General features: G+C 48.0%; 1 protein-coding gene across 1 annotated transcript in view; it reads left to right on the top strand.

Moving 5' to 3' along the window:
* The window catches only part of ankmy1 (ankyrin repeat and MYND domain containing 1), a 153,602-nt gene that overhangs the window by 62,624 nt on the left and 68,104 nt on the right, over positions 1–22,874 (top strand). The window contains exons 10-13 of the mRNA XM_038816607.1: positions 7,401–7,508; positions 13,131–13,262; positions 15,569–15,682; positions 19,232–19,397. Of these exons, the coding sequence (XP_038672535.1) occupies positions 7,401–7,508; positions 13,131–13,262; positions 15,569–15,682; positions 19,232–19,397 (520 nt within the window). The remainder of the gene's footprint in view (positions 1–7,400; positions 7,509–13,130; positions 13,263–15,568; positions 15,683–19,231; positions 19,398–22,874) is intronic.

Below are 22,874 nucleotides of genomic sequence, written 5' to 3'. Positions count from 1 at the left end.
ATGTCCATAATGCAGAAAATCTGACTGTAATAAATTGATGCACTATCAATTGTACTAAAGACTCGGATTGGTACAACAGAGGCTTTATTACAGTCAGGTGTGTGGCCTCCTACAGCAGCTGGCAGAATGGCTGATCTGGAGGAGTCATGCATATTTATACGGTTCCTTGTGGGCGGAGCTAGCCGGCAGGGGCTACCGGCGAACCTGTAGTATAGATACTACCGTACGTCCCCTAATACAGGTGCACACAGTTAACACAGTGGATCACCACACCCTTTGAAATTGATACTGAGGCGCTCAAAGGGCCAGGATGCCTTTACCAGGTGGGCCTTATCTGGTCGATAGAAGTGTGGTTTACACTCCGCATAGATCTGGCAGTCCCTGGTCATGGCTTTGACCTCGGTGGAGTAGGCCAGGTTGCGGGCCTTAATATAGTGGATAAGCCGGGTGACCCCGGGGTGGCAGGGGACATCGTCGATAGCCCGTAGTCGGTCATCTTGCACGCTGGCGCATGTGCCGCAGGACAGGGCATCTCGGGGCTCGTTGAGCTTCCCAGGACGATATACTATATCATAATTCTAGGTGGAGAGTTCGATCCTCCACCTCAAGATCTTATCGTTCTTGATTTTGCCCCGCAGTGTATTGTTGAACATGAAGGCTACCGATCGTTGGTCGGTGATGAGGGTAAACCTTCTACCAGCGAGGTAGTGCCTCCAGTGCCTTACGGCTTCCACGATAGCTTGGGCCTCCATCTCGACTGAGGAGTGCCGAATTTCAGAGATGGTGAGGGTGAGCGAAAAAAACGCTACCGGTCTGCCTGCTTGATTGAGGGTAACGGCGAGAGCGACCTCTGATGCGTCGCTCCGCACCTGGAAGGGGGATGGATTCATACACCGTGCGCATCGCGGCTTTGGCAATGTCCGCCTTGACGTAGCTGACTCAGTTGCCAGTTGGAAGATGGTGGCCTTAATTAGTGGGCGGGCTTTGTCCGCATAGTTGGGGACCCACTGGGTAAAATATGAAAAGAACCCGAGGCACCTCGTCAGGGCCTTGGGGCAGTGGGGGAGGGGAAGTTGCAGGAAGGGGTTGCCGACGCAGCCGAGGATGGCTAGTCTGGTTGTGCGAAAAACGCATTCCTCCTTGTTGTACGTGAGGTTTAGTGTTTGGGCGGTTTGGAGAAATCTGTGGAGGTAGGCATCGTGGTCCTGCTGATCATGGCTGCAGATGGTAACATTGTCCAAGTACGGAAATGTGGCCCGCAGCCCGTACTGGTCCACCATTGTTCTTTAGAACACCGAAACCCCGTTCGTGACGCCAAAGGGGAACATGGAGGAAGTGGAAAAAGCGGCCATCTGCCTCAAAAGCCGTGTACATAGAACGATACAGCGCAGTACAGGCCCTTCGGCCCTCGATGTTGCACCGACATGGAAAAAAAAAAACTAAAGGCCATCTAACCTACACTATGCCCTTATCATCCATATGCTTATCCAATAAATTTTTAAATGCCCTCAATGTTGGCGAGTTCACTACTGTTGCAGGTAGGGCATTCCACGGCCTCACCACTCTTTGCGTAAAAAACCCACCTCTGACCTCTGTCCTATATCTATTACCCCTCAATTTAAGGCTATGTCCCCTCGTGCTAGCCACCTCCATCCGCGGGAGAAGGCTCTCGCTGTCCACCCTATCTAACCCTCTGATCATTTTGTATGCCTCTATTAAGTCACCTCTTAACCTTCTTCTCTCTAACGAAAACAACCTCAAGTCCATCAGCCTTTCCTCATAAGATTTTCCCTCCATACCAGGCAACATCCTGGTAAATCTCCTCTGCACCCGTTCCAAAGCTTCCACGTCCTTCCTATAATGAGGCGACCAGAACTGTACGCAATACTCCAAATGCGGCCGTACCAGAGTTTGGTACAGCTGCATCATGACCTCATGGCTCCGGAACTCAATCCCTCTACCAATAAAGGCCAACGCACCATAGGCCTTCTTCACAACCCTATCAACCTGGGTGGCAACTTTCAGGGATCTATGTACATGGACACCGAGATCCCTCTGCTCATCCACACTACCAAGAATTTTACCATTAGCCAAATATTCCGCATTCCTGTTATTCTTTCCAAAGTGAATCACCTCACACTTCTCCACATTAAACTCCATTTGCCACCTCTCAGCCCAGCTCTGCAGCTTATCTATGTCCCTCTGTAACCTGCAACATCCTTCCGCACTGTCTACAACTCCACCGACTTTAGTGTCGTCTGCAAATTTACTCACCCATCCTTCTGCGCCCTCCTCTAGGTCATTTATAAAAATGACAAACAGCAACGGCCCCAGAACAGATCCTTGTGGTACGCCACTTGTAACTGAACTCCATTCTGAACATTTCCCATCAACTACCACTCTCTGTCTTCTTTCAACCAGCCAATTTCTGATCCACATCTCTAAATCACCCTCAATCCCCAGCCTCCGTATTTTCTGCAATAGCCGACCGTGGGGAACCTTATCAAACGCTTTACTGAAATCCATATACACCACATCAACTGCTCTACCCTCGTCTACCTGTTCAGTCACCTTCTCAAAGAACTCGATAAGGTTTGTGAGGCATGACCTACCCTTCACAAAACCATGCTGACTATCCCTAATCATATTATTCCTATCTAGATGATTATAAATCGTATCTTTTATAATCCTCTCCAAGACTTTACCCACCACAGACGTTAGGCTCACCGGCCTATAGTTACCGGGGTTATCTCTACTCCCCTTCTTGAACAAAGGGACCACATTTGCTATCCTCCAGTCCTCTGGCACTATTCCTGTAGCCAATGATGACCTAAAAATCAAAGCCAAAGGCTCAGCAATCTCTTCCCTGGCTTCCCAGAGAATCCTAGGATAAATCCCATCCGGCCCCGGGGACTTATCTATTTTCACCTTGTCCAGAATTGCCAACACTTCTTCCCTACGCACCTCAATGCCATCTATTCTAATAGCCTGGGTCTCAGCATTCTCCTCCACAATATTATCTTTTTCTTGAGTGAATACTGACGAAAAGTATTCATTTAGTATCTCGCTTATCTCCTCAGCCTCCACACACAACTTCCCACCACTGTCCTTGACTGGCCCTACTCTTACCCTAGTCATTCTTTTATTCCTGACATACCTATAGAAAGCTTTTGGGTTTTCCTTGATCCTACCTGCCAAAGACTTCTCATGTCCCCTCCTTGCTCGTCTCAGCTCTCTCTTTAGATCCTTCCTCGCTTCCTTGTAACTATCAAGCGCCCCAACTGAAACTTCACGCCTCATCTTCACATAGGCCTCCTTCTTCCTCTTAACAAGAGATTCCACTTCTTTGGTAAACCACGGTTCCCTCGCTCGACCCCTTCCTCCCTGCCTGACTGGTACGTACTTATCAAGAACATGCAATAGCTGTTCCTTGAACAAGCTCCACATATCCAGTGTGCCCAACCCTTGCAGCCTACTTCTCCAACCAACACATCCTAAGTCATGTCTAATGGCATCATAATTGCCCTTCCCCCAGCTATAACTCTTGCTCTGCGGGGTATACTTATCCCTTTCCATCACTAACGTAAAGGTCACCGAATTGTGGTCACTGTCTCCAAAGTGTTCACCTACCTCCAGATCTAACACCTGGCCTGGTTCATTACCCAAAACCAAATCCAAAGTGGCCTCACCTCTTGTTGGCCTGTCAACATATTGTGTCAGAAAACCCTCCTGCACACATTGTACAAAGAACGACCCATCCAATGTACTCGAACTATATCTTTTCCAGTCAATATTAGGAAAGTTAAAGTCTCCCATAACAACTACCCTGTTACTTTCGCTCTTTTCCAGAATCATCTTCGCCATCCTTTCCTCTACATCTCTAGAACTATTAGGTGGCCTATAGAAAACTCCCAACAGGGTGACCTCTCCTTTCCTGTTTCTAACCTCAGCCCATACTACCTCGGAAGAAGAGTCCCCATCTTGCATCCTTTCTACCACCGTAATACTGTCCTTGACTAGCAGCGCCACACCTCCCCCTCTTTTGCCCCCTTCTCTGACCTTACTAAAGCACCTAAACCCCGGAACCTGCAACAACCATTCCTGTCCCTGCTCTATCCATGTCTCTGAAATGGCCACAACATCGAAGTCCCAGGTACCAACCCATGCTGCCAGTTCCCCTACCTTATTTCGTATACTCCTGGCATTGAAATAGACACACTTCAAACCACAGACCTGAACACTGCCGCCCTCCTGCGAAGTCAAAACTGTGCTCCTGACCTCTATACTCTCAATCTCTCGCACCCCAAAACTACAATCCAGGTTCCCATGCCCCTGCTGAATTAGTTTAAACCCCCCCAAAGAGTACTAACAAATCTCCCCCCCAGGATATTGGTGCCCCTCAGGTTCAGATGTAGACCATCCTGTCTATAGAGGTCCCACCTTCCCCAGAAAGAGCCCCAGTTATCCAGAAATCTGAATCCCTCCCGCCTGCACCATCCCTGTAGCCACGTGTTTAATTGCTCTCTCTCCCTATTCCTCATCTCACTATCACGTGGCACGGGCAACAACCCAGAGATAACAACTCTGTTTGTTCTCGCTCTGAGCTTCCATCCTAGCTCCCTAAAGGCCTGCCTGACATCCTTGTCCCCTTTCCTACCTATGTCGTTAGTGCCAATGTGGACTACGACTTGGGGCTGCTCCCCCTCCCCCTTAAGGACCCGGAAAACACGATCCGAGACCGCCGTGTAGTGGCGGTCCTCCAGGCGGATTGAGAGCTGGTGGTATGCAGACTTCAGATCCACGTGGAGAACACCCGGTAGTGTGCGATCTGGTTTACCATGTCTGCAATCCGGTGAAAAGGGGTACGTATCGAGATGCGTGTACCGGTTTATGGTCTGGCTGTAATCTACAACCATCCGGTTCTTTTCCTCGGTCTGGACGATCACCATCTGAGCTCTCCAGGGGCTATTGCTGGCCGCGATAATTCCCTCCCGCAAGAGTCGCTGGACCTCGGACCTGATAAGCGTCCTGTCCTGTATACTATACCGCCTGCTTCTGGTGGCGACTGGTTTGCAGTCAGCGCTGAGGTTTGCGAAGAGTGGGGGAGGGTCGACTTTTAGGGTCGCGAGGCTGCATATTGTGAGTGGGGGTAGGGGCCCCCCGAACTTCAGGGTTAGGCTCCTGAGGTTGCATTGGAAATCTAGCCCCAATAGGAAAGGAGCACAGAGGTCTGGGAGCGCATATAATTTAAAATTGGCGTACTCGGTGCCCTGTATTGCTAGGGTTGGGGTAGTGCACCCCCAGATCTGCACCCAGAGGCATCGGAGAAGGTTTGGTTCGCCGGGAAAATTGTGAGCGAGCAGCGTCTTACCATGTCCGGGTGAATGAAGCTCTCTGTGCTCCCGGAGTCGAAAAGGCAAGGCGTCTCGTGCCCGTTTACCCGAACGGTCATCATAGAGCTCCGTAGGTGCTTGGTCGCGACTGGTCCAGGGTGACCACACTGAGTTGCGGGTAGTCGGCGTGGTCGGAGGTGCTGGGGTGGCTCCGAGATGGCTGCCTTTGTTGATTGTATTTGTCGGGCGGCGTAGTAGATACCGGCCAAGATGGCAGCCCCCGTTGGTCGAGCGTGGCAGGCGGTGAGGAAGATGGCGTCCAAGATGGCGGCCCCCATGGATCGCATGTGGCCGGCCGCGTGGGGGAGGATGGCCAAGATGGCGGCCCCCGAGAGTCGCACGTGCTGTGAGGGCTGGAAGATGGCTGCCCGCATGGATAGCACGAGGCTGTTGACGCGTCTGCAGGGGGCGGAGTTGGCAGACACGCTGCCGCACTGCGGGGTCTGTGGGCCTGTGAGTCTGAGGGTCGGGCCTGAGAGTTAGAGTTCTTGGACAAACTTTGGCGAAATGTCCTTTTCTCCCGCAGCTGCTGCAGTTCGCATTACGGGCCGGGCAGTGCTGCCGGTGGTGTTGGGACTGGCCGCAGAAATAGCAGGGTAGCCCGCCATGATGGGCGGGCGGCTGCGCGGCACAGGCTGGGGTAGTCCTTTGTTGGGGGTCCATGAGGGGGTCTCGTGGTCAGCCGGGAACTCGTTAAGGCTCTGGAACGCTACTTCCAGAGAGGAGGCTAACTTTACCGTCTGATCCAGGTCCAGGGCCCCCTTTTCGAGTAGGTGCTGTCTCACGTAGTTGGACCGGACGCCCGCCATGTCGACGTCTCGGACAATGAGTTCCATATGTTGAGTGGCCGCAACGGCTTGGTAGTTGCAGCTGCGTGCGAGGACTTTGAGGTCACGTAGGTAGTCTTCTGGAGATTCCCTGAGACGCTGGCGGCGAGTGCTGAGGATGTGCTGTGCGTAGACCTCATTCACGGGCCGTCCATAGGGGCGTTCGAGCATCACGAGGGCGTCTGCTTAGGAGGAGGCCCCATCGAGTTGAACAGAGATTCGATGGTGCACCCGTGCGTGGAGCAGGCTCAGCTTCTGTTCATCGGTGACGGAAAGTGTGGAGAAGGCTGCGAGATAGGCCTTGAAGCAGCAGAACCAGTGCAAAAAAATTTATTTCGCCTCCGCAGCCTGCGGATCGAGTTCCAATCGGTCAGGTTTGAGGGCCGATTCCATAGTTGCGTTTAAGTTGATTAAATTGATGCGACCATCAATTCACTCAAGACATGAGTAGAAGTAAACCGTGGCTTTAATCAACTTAGAACAGTGACTGCCTGCGACTGATCAGATACTGAGAACCGCGTACAGGTCGACTGTTCTTTATACCTCCCTTCAAGGGGAGGAGCCATGGGCGGAGCCCATACATGCCCCAACATGTTCCCCTAGTGATAATGCCATACAATGGCCCATAGGAGAAGCCCACAAGAGCAACAGCATAGCACAGATTCAAATACAAGGGCAAGAGTACAGATACAAATACAATGGTGGATTATTGGTATAGTACATTCACCACAGCCTTCCAGTGGGGTTGGGAGCATTCCAGAGTCAGTAGTTGCCCCCGGAGAAGGAAGCCACTAGCTGCAGTGGGAGCAGGGACGGGACGGCCTGATCCCTGGTCCAGAGGGAGAGGAGGTAACCGACCCCCCGGGGAAGAGAGGGTGAGGCTTTATTGAATAAATCAGAGACTGTCTTTTAAATTTTGCAAAAAGCAATCACTTCCTGTCAGCGACCTGGAAGTTCAACCCTGTCTCTCAGATGCAAAGGGTTGCATTCAGACTTGTTTGAAAGTTTTAAACAACAACACAATAAAATCCACCCGTTTTAAATGGTTAAGATTCAGAGGTGTGAATAGTATCAGTGGAATCTTCACTGTGAAACTACTGTGAAAGGTTTGCGCGTGGGTGGTTTGAGTGTCACTGGTCAGTTCCCAGTACCCACTGATGATGGATATGTTTAATTTCAGTACGCACATCATATTGTTCATCAGCTCCTGAAACACAAAGCAAATCCCAACCTGTTGTGGAGTGGCCACTCGCCCCTGTCGTTGGCAATCGCCAGTGGAAACGACCTGGTGAGTATTCTCTTAAAACGCTTTGAAACTGTTCCTGACTATTTGCCCGCCTTCCCCTTACAATATGGCAGACAGTGAACATTTCCTGATCATCTATGTCCCCACCACTTATCAGGATTTAATGTCACTTCTTGCTGAACGTTGTGCGTACATCAAATGACTTGGTGTAATGCCATCCAAGTTAAATAACTCGCTGACACCTCCAAGGCAGGGGGATATGAATATGAACAGATGGGCGCTTGGAAGGTTAGCTGGGACCTCGGGGTGTACCAGAATGGCTCCACCATTTTTTAACGATTGTCTTCTGAGTCCTGCAGGACTAAGTACCGGCCACACGATGGTGCTGGTGTATCATGCATAAGTACAGGAAATGCTAGTCCCCTCTAGTGGCAGCAGTCAGTGCTACAACTGAGAAAAATAAAGAACAGAAAATGCTGGGAAAAAACTCAGCCAGTCTGTGAAGAGAGAAACAGAGTTAAGGTTTCGAGGCCAATATGATTCCCCTTTGAGGCTGACGGGGTGTTTGGTAAGTTCAAAATGAATTTTCCGTGCAGGCAGTCGAATGAACAGCCGACTTATTGTAAAGTTGGATATTTGGGAACTTGCTCACCTTTAAAAGGGTTGAGAGGAGAGGGAGTGGAGCAGAGTTACCAGAATGATGGCAGGGGACGCTGCATTTCAGTTACGCCGAGAGAGACAGACAGAAGCTGGGATTGTCCTTTTCAAATCAGATTAGCCTGAACAGAGATTGGCAGAGCTGGAATGACAGCTTCCTTCTAACCTGTAAGATTCTAGAGTTACATGAACAGGATAGCTGATTACAAATGCATTTCAGTATCCACCCTGTTTGGCCCCGTGTGACTAAAGTAACACAAACTGCCCAGGGGGATAATACCAGTCATTAACTCTCGCCCAAATCCATCAGTAACATCACCAGCTCCCCTGGCCCGACAATATAACTTCCCCTATCTGGGTCCTTCCCCCTGGTCCGTCAATGCAACTCCCCCCCCCCCCCCCCCCCCCCCCCCCCGGTGGCGGCACGGTGCCGAGATGGTTAGTACTGCTGCCTCAGGGCGCCGAGGACCCGGGGTTGATCCCGGCCCCGGGTCACTATCCGTGTGGAGTTTGCACATTCTCACAGTGTCTGTGTGGCACGCGTCCCCCACAACCCAAAGATGTGCAGGGTAGGCGGATTGGCCACGCTAAATTGCCCTTTAATTGGAATAAAAGTGAATTGGGCACTTTAAATTTTTAAAAAATACAACTTTCCCCCATCCCACATAATTTTCCAGGCAATTCATCAATATTCCTCTGTCTGGGCCTTTGTTGTATCCAGTGCCTTCACCCATTTCTTGATGTCATGTGGCGTGAATCAAATTGGCTCAAGATCTATGATGCTGGGGACCTCCAGAGGAGGCGCGATAGATCATCCAATTGGTACTTCTGATCGAAAATGGTTGCAAATACCTTGCCTGACCTTTTGCACTAATTGACTTTTGCACTTGGAAAGAAAATTGGCTGTATGACAGGAAACCGGGAGTAGAGATCAATTCGGATTGGAGGAAGATTTGTAGTGGAGTTCCCCAGGGTTCAGTGTTGCTCTTGCTGATATATGGAGTTGTAGAATGTGGGGTTCGAGGCATGATTTCAAAATTTGTAGATGATACGAACATTGAAACATTATCAGCTGTGAGAAGGATAGTCTTCAACTTCAAAAACGGACTTTGAGTTGTTGGTGGATTGGGCAGACAAGTGGCAGATGAAGTTCAATGCAGAGAAACATGAGGTGATTCATTTTGGCAGCAAGACCATAACAACAGAATTAGGCCATTCAGCCCATCGAGTCTGCTCCACCATTCTCGATCATGACTGATATGTTTCTCATCCCCATTCTCCTGCCTTTTCCCCATGTCCTTCATTGCTAGAGGGATGGAGTTTAAGACTAGGGAGGTTATGCTGCAATTGTATAAGGTGTTAGTGAGGTCACACCTGGAGTATTGTGTTCAGTTTTGGTCTCCTTACTTGAGAAAAGACGTACCGGCACTGGAGGGTGTGCAGAGGAGATTCACTAGGCTAATCCCAGAGCTGAAGGGGTTGGATTACAAGGAGAGGTTGAGTAGACTGGGACTGTACTCGTTGGAATTTAGAAGGATGAGGGGGGATCTTATAGAAACATATAAAATTTTGAAGGGAATAGATAGGATAGATGCGGGCAGGTTGTTTCCACTGGCAGGTGAAAGCAGAACTAGGGGGCATCACCTCAAAATAAGGGGAAGTAGATTTCGGACTGTGTTTAAGAGGAACTTCTTCACCCAAAGGGTTGTGAATCTATGGAATTCCTTGCCCACTGAAGCAGTTAAGGCTCCTTCATTAAATGTTTTTAAGGTAAAGATAGATAGTTTTTTGAAGAATAAAGGGATTAAGGGTTATGGTGTTCGGGCCGGAAAGTGGAACTGAACCCACAAAAGATCAGCCATGATCTCATTGAATGGCAGAGCAGGCTCAAGGGGCCAGATGGCCTACTCCTGCTCCTAGTTCTTATGTTCTTATAAACTCTGATCCCCTTATTAATCAAGAACCTATCTGTCTCTGTGTTAAAGACACTCAGTGATTTGGCCTCCACAACCTTATGCAGCAACGAGTTCCACTAATTCACCACCCTCTGACTGAAGAAATTCCTCCTCATCTCTGTTTGAAAGGATTGTCCCTTCAGTCTGAGGCTGTGCCCTCAGGTTCTAGTTTCTCCTACCCGTGCAAACATCTTCATCACATCCACTCTATCTAGGCCTCTTGGTATTCTGTAAGTTTCATTGATATCCCCCCTCATCCTTCTAAACTCCCAACAGAGCCAGAGTCCTCAACTGCTCTTCATTGACAAGTCCTTCATTCCGGGGATCCCTCTTGTGAACCTCCTCTAGACCCCCTCCAAACCCAACACATCCTTCCTTAGATACGGGGCCCAAAACTGCTCACAATAGTCCAAATGGGAATATTCCTAAAGAATGTAGAGAGACAGTTTATAATAAGTGGAGAAACTCTAAAAGAGGTGCAGAAAAAGGAAGGCTGAGAGGAGACTTGGTAGAGCCAATTTATTGGGGTGTTTTGAGGAAGTAATATGTTCTGTGGATAAGTTGGGGGGGGGGGGGGGGAGGGAACAGGTGGATGTACTGTACTTAGATTTCCAGAAGGTATTTGGTGAAGTGCCACATCAAAGACCATTGTAAAAAATAAAGCTCATGGTGTAAGCTGTAACATGTTGGCATGGACAGACGATTGGCTGGCTAAAAGGAAACAGAGAGTAGCCATTAATGGGTCTTTTTCAGGTTAACAAAATGTAACGAGTGGTGTGCCACAGGGATCAGTGCTGAAACTTTTACGGAGTACAATTTATACAAATGTCTTGAATAAAGGGATGGATGGGATGATTGACAGATTAGCTGATGATACAAAGATAGGCAGGAATGTAAGTTGTGAAGAGGACATAAGGAGGCTACAAACAGATAGGTTAAGTGAATGAGCAAAGATCTGGAAAATGGAGTATAATGTGAGAAAATGTGAAATTGTTCATTTTGGCAGGAAGAATAAAAAAAGGGGTGCATTATCGAAATGGTGAGAGATCGCAGAGTTCTGAGATGCAGAGGGATCTGGAGTGCTGTGTGCAGTTCTGGTCACCACACTATAGGAAGGATGTGATTGCACCAGAAATGCTGCAGAGGGGATTCACCAAGATGTTCCCTGGGCTATGTTCCCTGGGCTGGAGCGTTTCAGCTATGAAGCGAGGGTGGTTAGGCTGGGATTGTTCTCCTTAGATCAGAGAAGGCTCGGGGGGGACCTCATCGAAGTGCACAAAATTCTGAAGAACACTGATAGGGTAGATAGGAAGAAACTTAGTTGAGGGGTCAATAATAAGATAATGGGCAGGCGATTTAGCGGGGATTTGAGGAAAATCCTTTTCATTCAGAGGGTGGTGGGAATCTGGAACTCACTACCTAAAATGGTGATAGAGGTGGGAACCCTTACATTTCCATAGAACCCCTACAATGCAGAAGGAGGCCCAGCACCGACCTACTGAAAGAGCACCTTACCTGGCCCACTCCCCTGCCCTATCCTCGTAACCCCGTCTAACCTGTACATCTTTGGGCACGTAAGAGGCAATTTTAGCATAGCCAATCCATCTTTTTTAAGAAGCATTTAGATGAGCACTTGAAATGCTATAGCATATTAAGGCTCTGGATCAAATGCTGGAAAATGGGATTAGAATGGATAGGTGCTTGATGGCCATGCAGACACTGAAGGGCTGAAGGGCCTCTTTCTGTGCTGCAAAAACTTTATGACTCTGTGCCTAATAGAATGATAGAATGTTGTTGTTTATTGTGAGGGGAATTGAGTACAGAAGTACGGATGTTAGCATCGGTGTGACTGGAGCATACTGAAGTAGTACGTAGAGTATTCCTTATTTAAGGAAACAGTTCAGAGAAGATTTACCAGACAGGGTGGAGGTGGGGGCTTAAGTGGAGTGCTCTTTCCAAGGGCCGGTGCAGACTCGATGGGCCGGATGGCCTCCTTCTGCACTGCAAATTCAATGATTCTATGTCAAGGTCTGACGTGGGAAACTGATCAAGAAGGTAAACGTCCATGGGATCCAGGGAAATTTGGTAAGTTGGATCCAATATTGGCTTAGTGGCAGAAGGCAGAGGGTCGAAGGTTGTTTTTGTGACTCGAAGCCTGTGTCCAGTGGTATACCGCAGGGATTGGTATTGGGTCCCTTGTTGTTTGTAGCGTATATTAATGATCTGGATGGGAATTTGGGGGGTAAGACCAGTATGTTTGCAGATGACACGAAAATTGCTGTTGTGGCAAATAGTGAGGAGGAAAGCCTGAGATCACAGGATGATATAGATGAGCTAGTCAGATGGGCAGAACAGTGGCAAATTTAATGCTGAAAAGTGTGAGGTGATGCATTTTGGAAGAACTAACAAGGCAGGGGGATACACAATGAACGGCAGGACACTAAGATGTACAAAGAACCAGAGAGATCTTTCTTGGGGTGAGTTTCTAAATATCCATGAAGGCAAAAAGACAGGTAGATAAGGTGGTTACGAAGGCACATGGGATACTTGCCATTGTTAGCTGAGGCATAGAATATGAGAGCAGGGAGGTTATGATGGCGCTGTTTAAAACACTCGTTAGTCCACAGCTGGAGTACTGTGCGCAGTTTTGGTAACTACTCTATGGGGAGGATGTGATTTCACGAAAGGGGGTGAAAAGGAGATTCACCGGCATATTGCCTGGGCTGGAGCATTTCAGCTATGAAGAGAGGCTGGATAGGATGGGATTGCTTTCCTTAGAGCAGAGAAGGTCAAGGGGGCAACTAATCAAGGTGTACAAAATTAGGAGGGACATAGACAGGGTAAATAGGAAGAAAACTTTCCCCTTAGTAGAGGGGTCAATAACTGGGGGGAAAGATTTAAGACCAGGGGCAGGAGATTTGAGGAAACATTTACACCCAGAGGGTGGTGAGAATCTGGAACTCGCTGCCTGAAGGAGTGATGGAGGCAGGAACCCTCACAACATTCGGACTATGACTCTGTCTCTCTCTCTCTGTCCTTTAACTGTACACAGGCAGTGGATGAGCTCTTGGCCAATGGGGCTGAACCAAACCTGGCACTCACTCAAGGAGTGGGAAGTGCACTGTGTGCGGCCCTGAACACCACATATGAGCAGAAGAGAAGCCTGGGGAAAAGACTGACGCTGGTAAGTGTCAAAGAAGTGGGGCACGCTGTGGCATCTGTGGAGATAGCACATTGTTGTTCTGTAAAACAGAGAGGCCACCTGGGCAGATAAATAGGAGGAGAATCCAGAGCCCAGACTAACCCAGCACACTGGACCAGCAGGTTTAATGATGTGCACCTAATGGCCCTCTGTCTGACGTGTTACCCTGAGGAATGCTCGATCAAGGCTGGGCTCTTTGACTCCCAAGCTTTGTGTCCCTATGCTGGTATTCATGCAGGTCAGCAACTGAAAGCAAGGTGATTCCCCACAGAAAGAGTGGCACGGTGGCACAGTGATTAGCACTGCTGCCTCACAGCGCCAGGGACCCAAGTTCGATTCCAACCTTGGATGACTGTGTGGTCTGCATGTTCTCTTCGTGTCAGCGTGGGTTCCCTCCCACAGTCCAAAGGTGTGCAGATGTCCCGGGATATCACTGCAGGAGTTCCTCAGGATAGCATCCTTGGCCCAACCATCTTCAGCTGCCTCATTAATGACCTTCCTTCCTACATATGGTCAGAAGTGGGGATGTTTGCAGATGACTGCACAATGTTCAGCACCATTCGAGACTCCTTAGACACTCGAGCAGTCCATGTGCAAATGCAGCAAAACCTAGACAATATCCAGGCTTGAGCTGACAAGTGGCAAGTAACATTCATGCCACACAAGTAGCAGGAAATGACCATCTCCAATAAAAGAGAATCAAACAATCGCCCTTTTACATTCAATGCCACTATCATGGCTGAATCCCCAACAATCAACATCCTAGGGGTTACCATTGATCAGAAACTGAATTGGACTGGCCATATTAATACTGTGGCTACCAAGGCAGGTTAGAGGCTAGGAATCCTGGGGCGAGTAACCCACCTCCTGACTCCCCAAAACCTGTCCACCATCTACAAGGCATAAGCCTTGTGTGGTGGAGTGTGATAGAATACTCCCAACTAGCCTGGATGAGTGCAGCTCCAACAACACTCATGTCGCTCAACACCATCCAGGACAAAGCAGCCCCTTGATTGCTCCCCCTTCCACAAACATTCAAACCCTCCACCATCGATGCACAGTAGCAGCAGTATGTACCATCTAAAAGATGCACTGTAGGGACTCGCCAAGAGTCCTCAGACAGCACATTCCAAACCACAACCACTATCATCCAGAAGGATAGAAGCAGCAGATACCTGGGAACTCCACCACCTGGAGGTTGTCCTCCAAGTCATTCACCATCCTGACTTGGTAATATGTTGCCATTCCTTCACTGTCGCTGGGGAAACATCATGGAACTCCCTCCCTAACAGCACTGTAGGTGTACCTACACCACATGGACTGCTGCGATTCAAGGGGCAACTCACTACCACCTTCTCAAGAGCAATTAGGGATAGGCACAGATGTTGGCCTAGCCAGTAATGCTCACACGCGTAAAAACGAGAAAAGGTTAGGCGGATTGGCCATGCTAAATCCTTAGTGTCCAAAGATGTGTAGGTTAGGTGGGGCTACGGGGTAGCAGGGATAAGGTGAGGAATTGGGCCTGGATGAGATTCAGAGGGTTGGTGCATACCCGATGGGCCGAATGATCTCCTTCTGCATTTAGGGATTCTATGATTTAAGAGGAGGCACAATCGCTTCCATTGTAGTGACTGCCATTCAGTCCCTACCTGATATTGGCAAAAAACAGCCTTGTAGTACAACAGACCCTGAATATTGCTGAAGAGAGACATGTTGTCAAAGCTTGTCCTCTTGCACTCATCAGAACAAATGCAAGAATTCTAAATTTCCAACAAACACAATTTGTACTTAAGGTGAAAAGAATGCTGATTGGTTGGCAAGTCACCTCTGATTACTTGTGGCTTTTTCATGGAGAAATAACTGGGAATTCGTGAAAGGCAAAAAGCTATTGGAACATGACTCTCCTTTCAGCAATGTTGAAGTCGGCCTGACCTCCTGTCAGGACTATTCCTAATCTCTTTGGACCCCTGTTCACTGAATGTAGCCATTAGCTCAGATTTGCAAACTTGCCTTCAGAGAGCAGCTCCTCCCCCCTTTTGCTGGAGAGCAGAGGGATAGAGGGTGGATAGCCTCAAATATTGACCCTTTACAGGATGTGCTTTTAGAATGCGTCCTTTGGGCATTGTCTAGTAAGGCTGCAGCCCCCAGCTGACACAACGTCTCAGGATCAATCTTGGGTTAGAGAAGATCAAAGCTCTCCCCAACCTCCCCAGGAGAGGAGGTTGAAGAGGGCAACAGAAAATGGCTGCCTTAATTTTCCATTTGTTACACTGTCCTGTTCCTCCTAGGTCGACAAGTTACTCAATGCCGATGCCAATATCTTGATGCCCATCACGCTTACAGCTCCGGATGGTCAAGTTGTAGGAACAGCTCTGGATTACGGATACCACAAATATTACCAGGTAGTCATCATCAGCCTCATACTCTCTCCTCATTTGTTAAAGCTCCTCATGGTCTATTTCTTTGATGAAGTTTTCACTAAAGGTCACGAGTTCAAATCACACCCCCCCCCCCCCCCTCCCCCGAGGGATTTCAGCGGACCTGAGGGTGAGCTGCTCTGTCAGAGATGCCAATTTTCAGATAAAATGAGAAACTGAGGCACTGTTTGCCCTCTCTGGTAGATGTCAAAATAATCTGCTGATTCTCCCTGGTTTCTTCACCAGTATTTATAATGGTGAACTGCCCAAGGACAGGAGCAAGACCACTTTAGCCTTATTGAGACAAAGTTAGACATCTCCCAGGGATGTCATTTTAAAGGTAGGCAGGTCATCATGTCAGAAACTTTGTGACCAGATATTCTTCAAAAACCTCACCACTCACACATGGGACAGGCTGGATGAGAAGATTCAAAAGAGGGACATTCTATTGGCCGCGTATGAACAATGGCATTGAGGTCATCGGCAAGAAGTGAGAGGCATGTCAAGAGTTTTTTCTGAGTCAGCACAAAGCACAACTGATTCCGCATAAAGTTCCTACCCATCCTCGGTGCTAAATCTCACCTGACCTCTTTCATGTAAAGGGCACAGACTTCATTGTCACCATCGACTACTGTACCAAGGAACCCATTTATTCAACAATTGCACAATACGTCACTTTAAGTGCAATATTCAGTTTATTTGGTGTGCCGAGAGAGATTATTACGAATAAAGGTTCTCGATTTATTGGTAAACCATTCCAGGATATGTGTGAGAAGTGGAATATCGATCACACTACTTATTCTCCTTATTACCCCAGACCTAGCTGAACGAATGATTCACACAATGAAACCCCTAATTCAACCAAACAAGATCTACACATTGCACTGTTACATCTGAAAGTGACACCTGAGAGTGAAGCTAATCCATCACTGATCATGTTTGGCAGACCAGTGCAAACCAATTATCCATTCTACTCTTGCAGAAACTAGAGAATCAATTTTCCAAATGCAAGAGAAGATGACCAATATGCAAGATAAAAAGGCAGGTACATAATTGCCAAGTTTTACAGTTGGACCAAGTTTGCATCCAGGATCCTATAGAAGGTACTATGCAACCCGCCAAGATGACAAGGTTTTGTTTAGAACCAAGGTCCTGTGAAATCATTACACACAAAGACAGAATGTTGAGACATAACCAAGGACAAATCAGATCCATTCCAGCTCCTCAACCACTGTATAATCCTATTGCATCTAGGACCAGATCCAGAATGAAATCAGGAACAGCATCAAAGGATTACAATCCTACAGATCACTGTGAGTAACTAAAACTTCCGGGCAAAGTTACCATTACACGATCTGACGTATCAGCAGATTACCTCTACCTATACTCATAGATTCATTAGTGGTAACTAAACATGAAAATGTAAACTGTTTTACTTCTTTGGAAAGTGGGGTAGTATCTTTAAAAGAAAAGAAGATGCTGCAATATGCCTTTAAGAGATGGCAGCATAACATGACGAGATAAGTGTGCCATGCAATCCAGTTTTAGTTTCACATTTCGCTGCCTGTGAGCAGAACACAGCACAGCTTTGATTTCACCAGGCTTTGTGCCCATGTATATCTGTTCTCATATACCTCGTCTCAATAAATGAACCCACAGCATGTTTACCCCCTCCCTTATGAGTGAGTGGTTCCTTTATATCATTCTAAAAACACAAGAGTTCCTCCTCGAGGTTCTGGCTCTTCCACCATCACCATTGGAAAGGCACTGATTCTGTGGTTGGCCATGACTCACACCTCTGGGCTAGGGGTAACTCACAAAAGGACAGGGAGGGCCACCCCTTGAGGTCTCAAATGCTTCTCTTACTTATAGCCAAACTGTATCCCACAACACCTCTCACTAAAATCAGATTGATTGCTCATTATTCCATTGCTGATTGTGTGACCTTGGTGCTGTACAAATGTATTAAAGGTGTTGTTGTAATGTAGTGGCTGTGATCTGGGACCTTAACTTGCCTGTTCTCTCTTCAGATACTGACTGACCCACTACTCTATTCCAGCATGCTCCATGCGTTTTCCTGACGTATTTTCCTTGTTAGTTCTCATGGGACGGCTTTGATTTCTGAGTGTGGATTTTCCTGTTCAATTAGCAGTGGGGAAACCACACTGGCTTCCGTGGGCTATGCGTTCCTCCCTGCTCAATTTTCCCATCCAGCTCTCCCAGCTTTCCCATTATTACATTGCACAGAATGTTACTCTACACATTTTCCAAGGACTGCCTGAGCGACTCCCTGCTGGCTGTGTACCACTGTACCAGTGGGATGGACCCAGGAATGGTGATGGTGGTGTCAGGGACCTTACCTGTAAGGTATGATTCTGTGAATATGACGGTGTCGGGCTGCTGCTTGACTAGTCTGTGATGCAGCTCTCCAAACACGAGCCCTCAGATGCTAGTAAGGAGCACTTTGCAGGTTTGGCAAGGCTGGAATTGCTGTTGCCGTTTCTGGTGCTGAGGTCGATAGTGGTCCATCCGCTTTCATTCCTTTTGTTTTTGATTGAGTACAACTGAGGCGCTTGCTTGGCCATATCAGAGGGCACATGAGAGTCACATGCAGGCCAGGCCAGGTAAGGGTGGCAGATTTCCTTCTCAAAAGGAGATTTGTTTATACCACAGCCGACAATGGTTTATTTCATGGTCGTCATTAGACTTTTCATTCAGATGTTTTATTGAGCTTTTAAATTCCACCATCTGCCATGGTTGGGTTCGAACCCCGGTTCCCCAGACCGTTACCCTCGGTCTTTGGATTACTAGCCCAGTGACAATACCACTAGACCACCACCTCCCCCACAGTGAATCAAGCAGACATGGAGTGTTGTTTGGCCATAAACACATCATGGTCAGTTGTTGGTGAAGTATTGCTGCATATTGTCTCATAGGGAGATTGCATTCTCAGCCTGCATTGTGGTATTATGCCGAGCTACTTTAACCTCTGCCAGGGTAACAGGTGTTGCAGTGTTATTGTCTCTGGACTAATAATCCAGAGATCCAGGATAATGCTCTGGAGAGATTAAGCTTTGAACCGCAGAGGTGAAATTTGAAATCAGTTTAAAAAAAAGAATCTGGATTTAAATGCATAAATCCATTGTCATAAAAACCCATCTGGTTCACGAATGAAATCTGTTGCCCTTGCCTCGTCTGGACTACATGTGACTCCAGGTCCAATATGGTTGATTCCTAAATACCCTCTACATTGGCCGAGCAAGCCACTCAGTTCAAGTGTCAAGGCACAGTCAGTGATGTCCAATTCCCTTGAATGAAAATTTGAAGAAATCCCAAGTAGCCTCAGGGCTTCTGGGTCGGAGGGATGTTCCCAGTAGGTGCTGAGAAATGACCAGAGTGTTTCTATTCTTGACCAATACCTATTGCGTTCTGCTGGAAACAGGAAACAATCTGAAATGTCTTGCCCCATGGCAGCTTGAGTGTGGCAAGTCTGGCTGCGTGACATTAAACACCTCCATCATGTTTTGTGTGCAGGATTCCAAAATAGCACAGACACCTTACCACGCCCTGACACCCGACGAACGAGAAACCTACAACTCCCGGCACGAACTACTCGACTATCTGAGCCAACCATTTCGAAAGTCTTCCGTCAACAAAGAACGGAAGAGGTTTGATGACATCATACAGCAAAGCTTACAAAGTAAGGAGAGGCACGACTTTGACATGGCTTAGACACGGTATCTTGAGTTTTTGGCTTGAATTCTTCTCACCAGACTTGCCTCCCAGGCAGGTCCAGTGTGTGCCAGAGCCTTCTCCAGGTTTAGGCTCCTTTAAGATGAACCACCAGGGGAACCTCAGGGTGAACGAGGATCTGCCTCCATGGGGCTGTGACCAGGGCCCTCACCCGAAGCTCACGGGACTGGTGGGAGATTCAAACTCCACACTACAGTGTCTCGCTAAGTCAGAGATAGCAGATCTTTTGCCTGATACTGCCAACCCTGCCACCCCCTTCCAGTGGGAAATGGGAGGATTCAGGTTGTGAACCCATCAGTAACCACAAGCTGACTGACTGATAGGATGGATGTAAATCGTGGACTGGTCTTCATAATGAATTCCTTGAAGGAGCAATGACCTTAGACCTCAGTAGCAGATTAACCTGTTTGGGGATCAGAACAGGTATATTTCCTCAGTGTTTCAGGTTGAAACTCTGGCTCCAACCCACAGAGAAAAGCATCCTTCCCTAATTCATCCAACTGTCCACTAATGACGGCTCTTCAGGAGACCACACTGAGTTGGCAGAGCAGATGCATAGAGAGTTCCAAAACACAATTAAAAATACTTGCAACACCAGGTTAAAGTCCAACAGGTTTGTTTCAAATCACTAGCTTTCGGAGCGCAGCGCCTTCCTCAGGTGAATGAAGAGGTGGGTTCCAGAAACATATAGACAAAGTCAATGATGCAAGATAATACTTTGAATGCGAGTCTTTGCAGGTAATTAAGTCTTTACAAGCCCAGAGGGAGCATCTGGAGAGAGGGATAATTACAGGTTAAAGAGGTGCAAATTGTCTCAAGCCAGGACAGTTGGTAGGAATTTGCAAGCCCAGGCCAGATGGTGGGGGGTGAATGTAATGCGACTTGAATCCAAGGTCCCGGTTGAGGCTGTACTCATGTGTGCGGTTTCTGCTCGGCGATTCTGTGTTGTCGCGAATCCTGACGGTCGCTTTGGAGAGGCTGAATGCCTTTGACTGCTGAAGTGTTCCCCGACTGGAAGGGAACATTCCTGCCTGGCGATTGTCGCAGCGTCTGCATGGTCTCGCCAATGTACCACGCTTCGGGATATCCTTTCCTGCAGCATATGAAATGAAATGAAAATCGCTTATTGTCATGAGTCAGCTTCAAATGAAGTTACTGTGAAAAGTCCCTAGTCGCCACATTCCGGCGCCTGTTCGGGGAGGCTGTTACGGGAATCGAACCGTGCTGCTAGCTTGCCTTGGTCTGCCTTCAAAGCCAGCGATTTAGCCCAGTGAGCTAAACAGCCCCATGCATGCTTCAAAACAGGCTAGCCAACGTTCAAAGTCTTTTTTGGCATTCTCTGCTTGAGGATGCAGTTGCAGGCGATCCGGCTTGATGTGGAGGTCCATTTCTGAAAAATCTCTGTGTAATAAATTGATGTATTATCAATTACAACGAGACAAAAGCTTTATTACACAGAGATGTGTGGCCTCCTACAGCAGCTGATGAAATGGCTGCTGTATGGAGAGCACACACATTTATACTCCACCTACTGGGCGGAGCCAGCAGGCAGGTACCCCTATACCTGTAGTACAGGAGCCTTACCATAAAACCCATATATACAATATAATACATCAGTGGTGACTACCACACTTGGCAAGATTTACATCTCCATCGATGAAGGGCATTCTGTCAGTTGTGCTGATCGACAGTTCCAACGCACCACAGCAAAAAACCACACCAAACTCCTCAGAACACAAACATGGGACACAACCAACGGAGTACCCTTTGTCGTCCAGTACTTCCCCGGAGTGGAGAAACTACGACATCTTCTTCGCAGCCTTCAACGCGTCATTGATGACGACGGACATCTTGCCAAGGCTATCCCACACCCCTACTTCTTGCCTTCAAACAACCCTCTCTCCGGTTTCTCCGTCTGAACCTGTAAAGACTTAATTACCCGCAAAGACTTGCAGTCAAAGTATCGTCTTGCAACATTAACTTTGTCCATATATATGTTTCTGGAAACCACCTCTTCATTCACCTGAGGAAGGAGCCAGTGATTGAAAACACACCTGTTGGACTTTAAACTGGTGTTGTAAGACTTCTTACTGTGCTCACCTGAGTTCGACTCCGGCATCTCCACATCACAATTAATTATGGAATAGGCAAAATATGTCCCCATGTAAGGAACACAGAAATGAGGTTATGACTTTATACAAGATCAGGAACATATGAAACAGGGACAGAAGTAGGCCATTTAGCCTCGAGCCTGCACTGCCATTTCATAAGATAATGGTTGATCTGTTTGTGTTTCCCATTCGACATTCCCATCTACCCCGATAACTTTCAATTCCCTTGCTAAACAGGAATCAATCTCTGAATAATACATAGAATTATTACAGCGCAGAAGGCAGCCATTCAGCCCATCGAGTCTGAACTGACCATCTGAAACAGCACCCTACCTAGGCCCAATTCCCTGCCATGTCCCCATAACTGCACCTAAACCCGACAGCTTTGGATACTAAGGGCAATTTAGCATGGCTAATCCCCCTAACCTGCACATCTTTTGGACTGTGGGAGGAAGCCGGAGCACCCAGAGGAAACTCACGCAGGCACTGGGAGAAATTGCAAACTCCACACAGTCGCCCAAGACCGGAATCGAACCTGGGACCCTGGTGCTGTGAGGCAGCAGTGCTAACCACTGTGCTAGCATGCCATCCAGAAGAGGCACAGGGACTCGACGTTAAAACTGTTTTCAGCATTTTCAGGTTTGTTTAAGAATCTCTCTACCTCCGCCTTAAAGATATTCAGTGACCCCACCTTCACTGCCTTCTGAGGCAGAGCGTTCCAAAGTTTAAGAAGCCTCAAAGAGAAAAGGTTCCTCCCCATCCCTGCCCTCAAGGGCGACATCCAATTTTAAAACGTGCCCCCTAGATCTGGACTCATCCGCAAGACGAAACACGATTGCAGGCGCGCAGCGGAGATGGTGCCTTTGAACAAGAGCCTACTCTCCCTGTGCAGTTAGAGCATTCGCCAACTTACAACACAACAAGCTCACCATAAAACTGGTTCTGATAGAACATAGAACATAGAACAGTACAGCACAGAACAGGCCCTTCAGCCCTCGATGTTGTGCCGAGCAATGATCACCCTACTTTAAACCCATGTAAACCGTATACCCGTAACCCAACAATCCCCCCATTAACCTTACACTACGGGAAATTTAGCATGGCCAATCCACCTAACCCGCACATCTTTGGACTGTGGGAGGAAACCGGAGCACCCGGAGGAAACCCACGCACACACAGGGAGGACGTGCAGACTCCACACAGACAGTGACCCAGCCGGGAATCGAACCTGGGACCCTGGAGCTGTGAAGCATTGATGCTAACCACCATGCTACCGTGAGGCCAAAATAGTTAGAACATAGAACAGTACAGGC

The sequence above is a fragment of the Scyliorhinus canicula genome, chromosome 13, assembly GCF_902713615.1.
Source record: "Scyliorhinus canicula chromosome 13, sScyCan1.1, whole genome shotgun sequence".
In the NCBI taxonomy this organism is placed as follows: Eukaryota; Metazoa; Chordata; class Chondrichthyes; order Carcharhiniformes; family Scyliorhinidae; genus Scyliorhinus; species Scyliorhinus canicula.
Note: the sequence above shows the minus strand (reverse complement) of the source record. Positions and strands in the feature narration are given on the sequence as shown.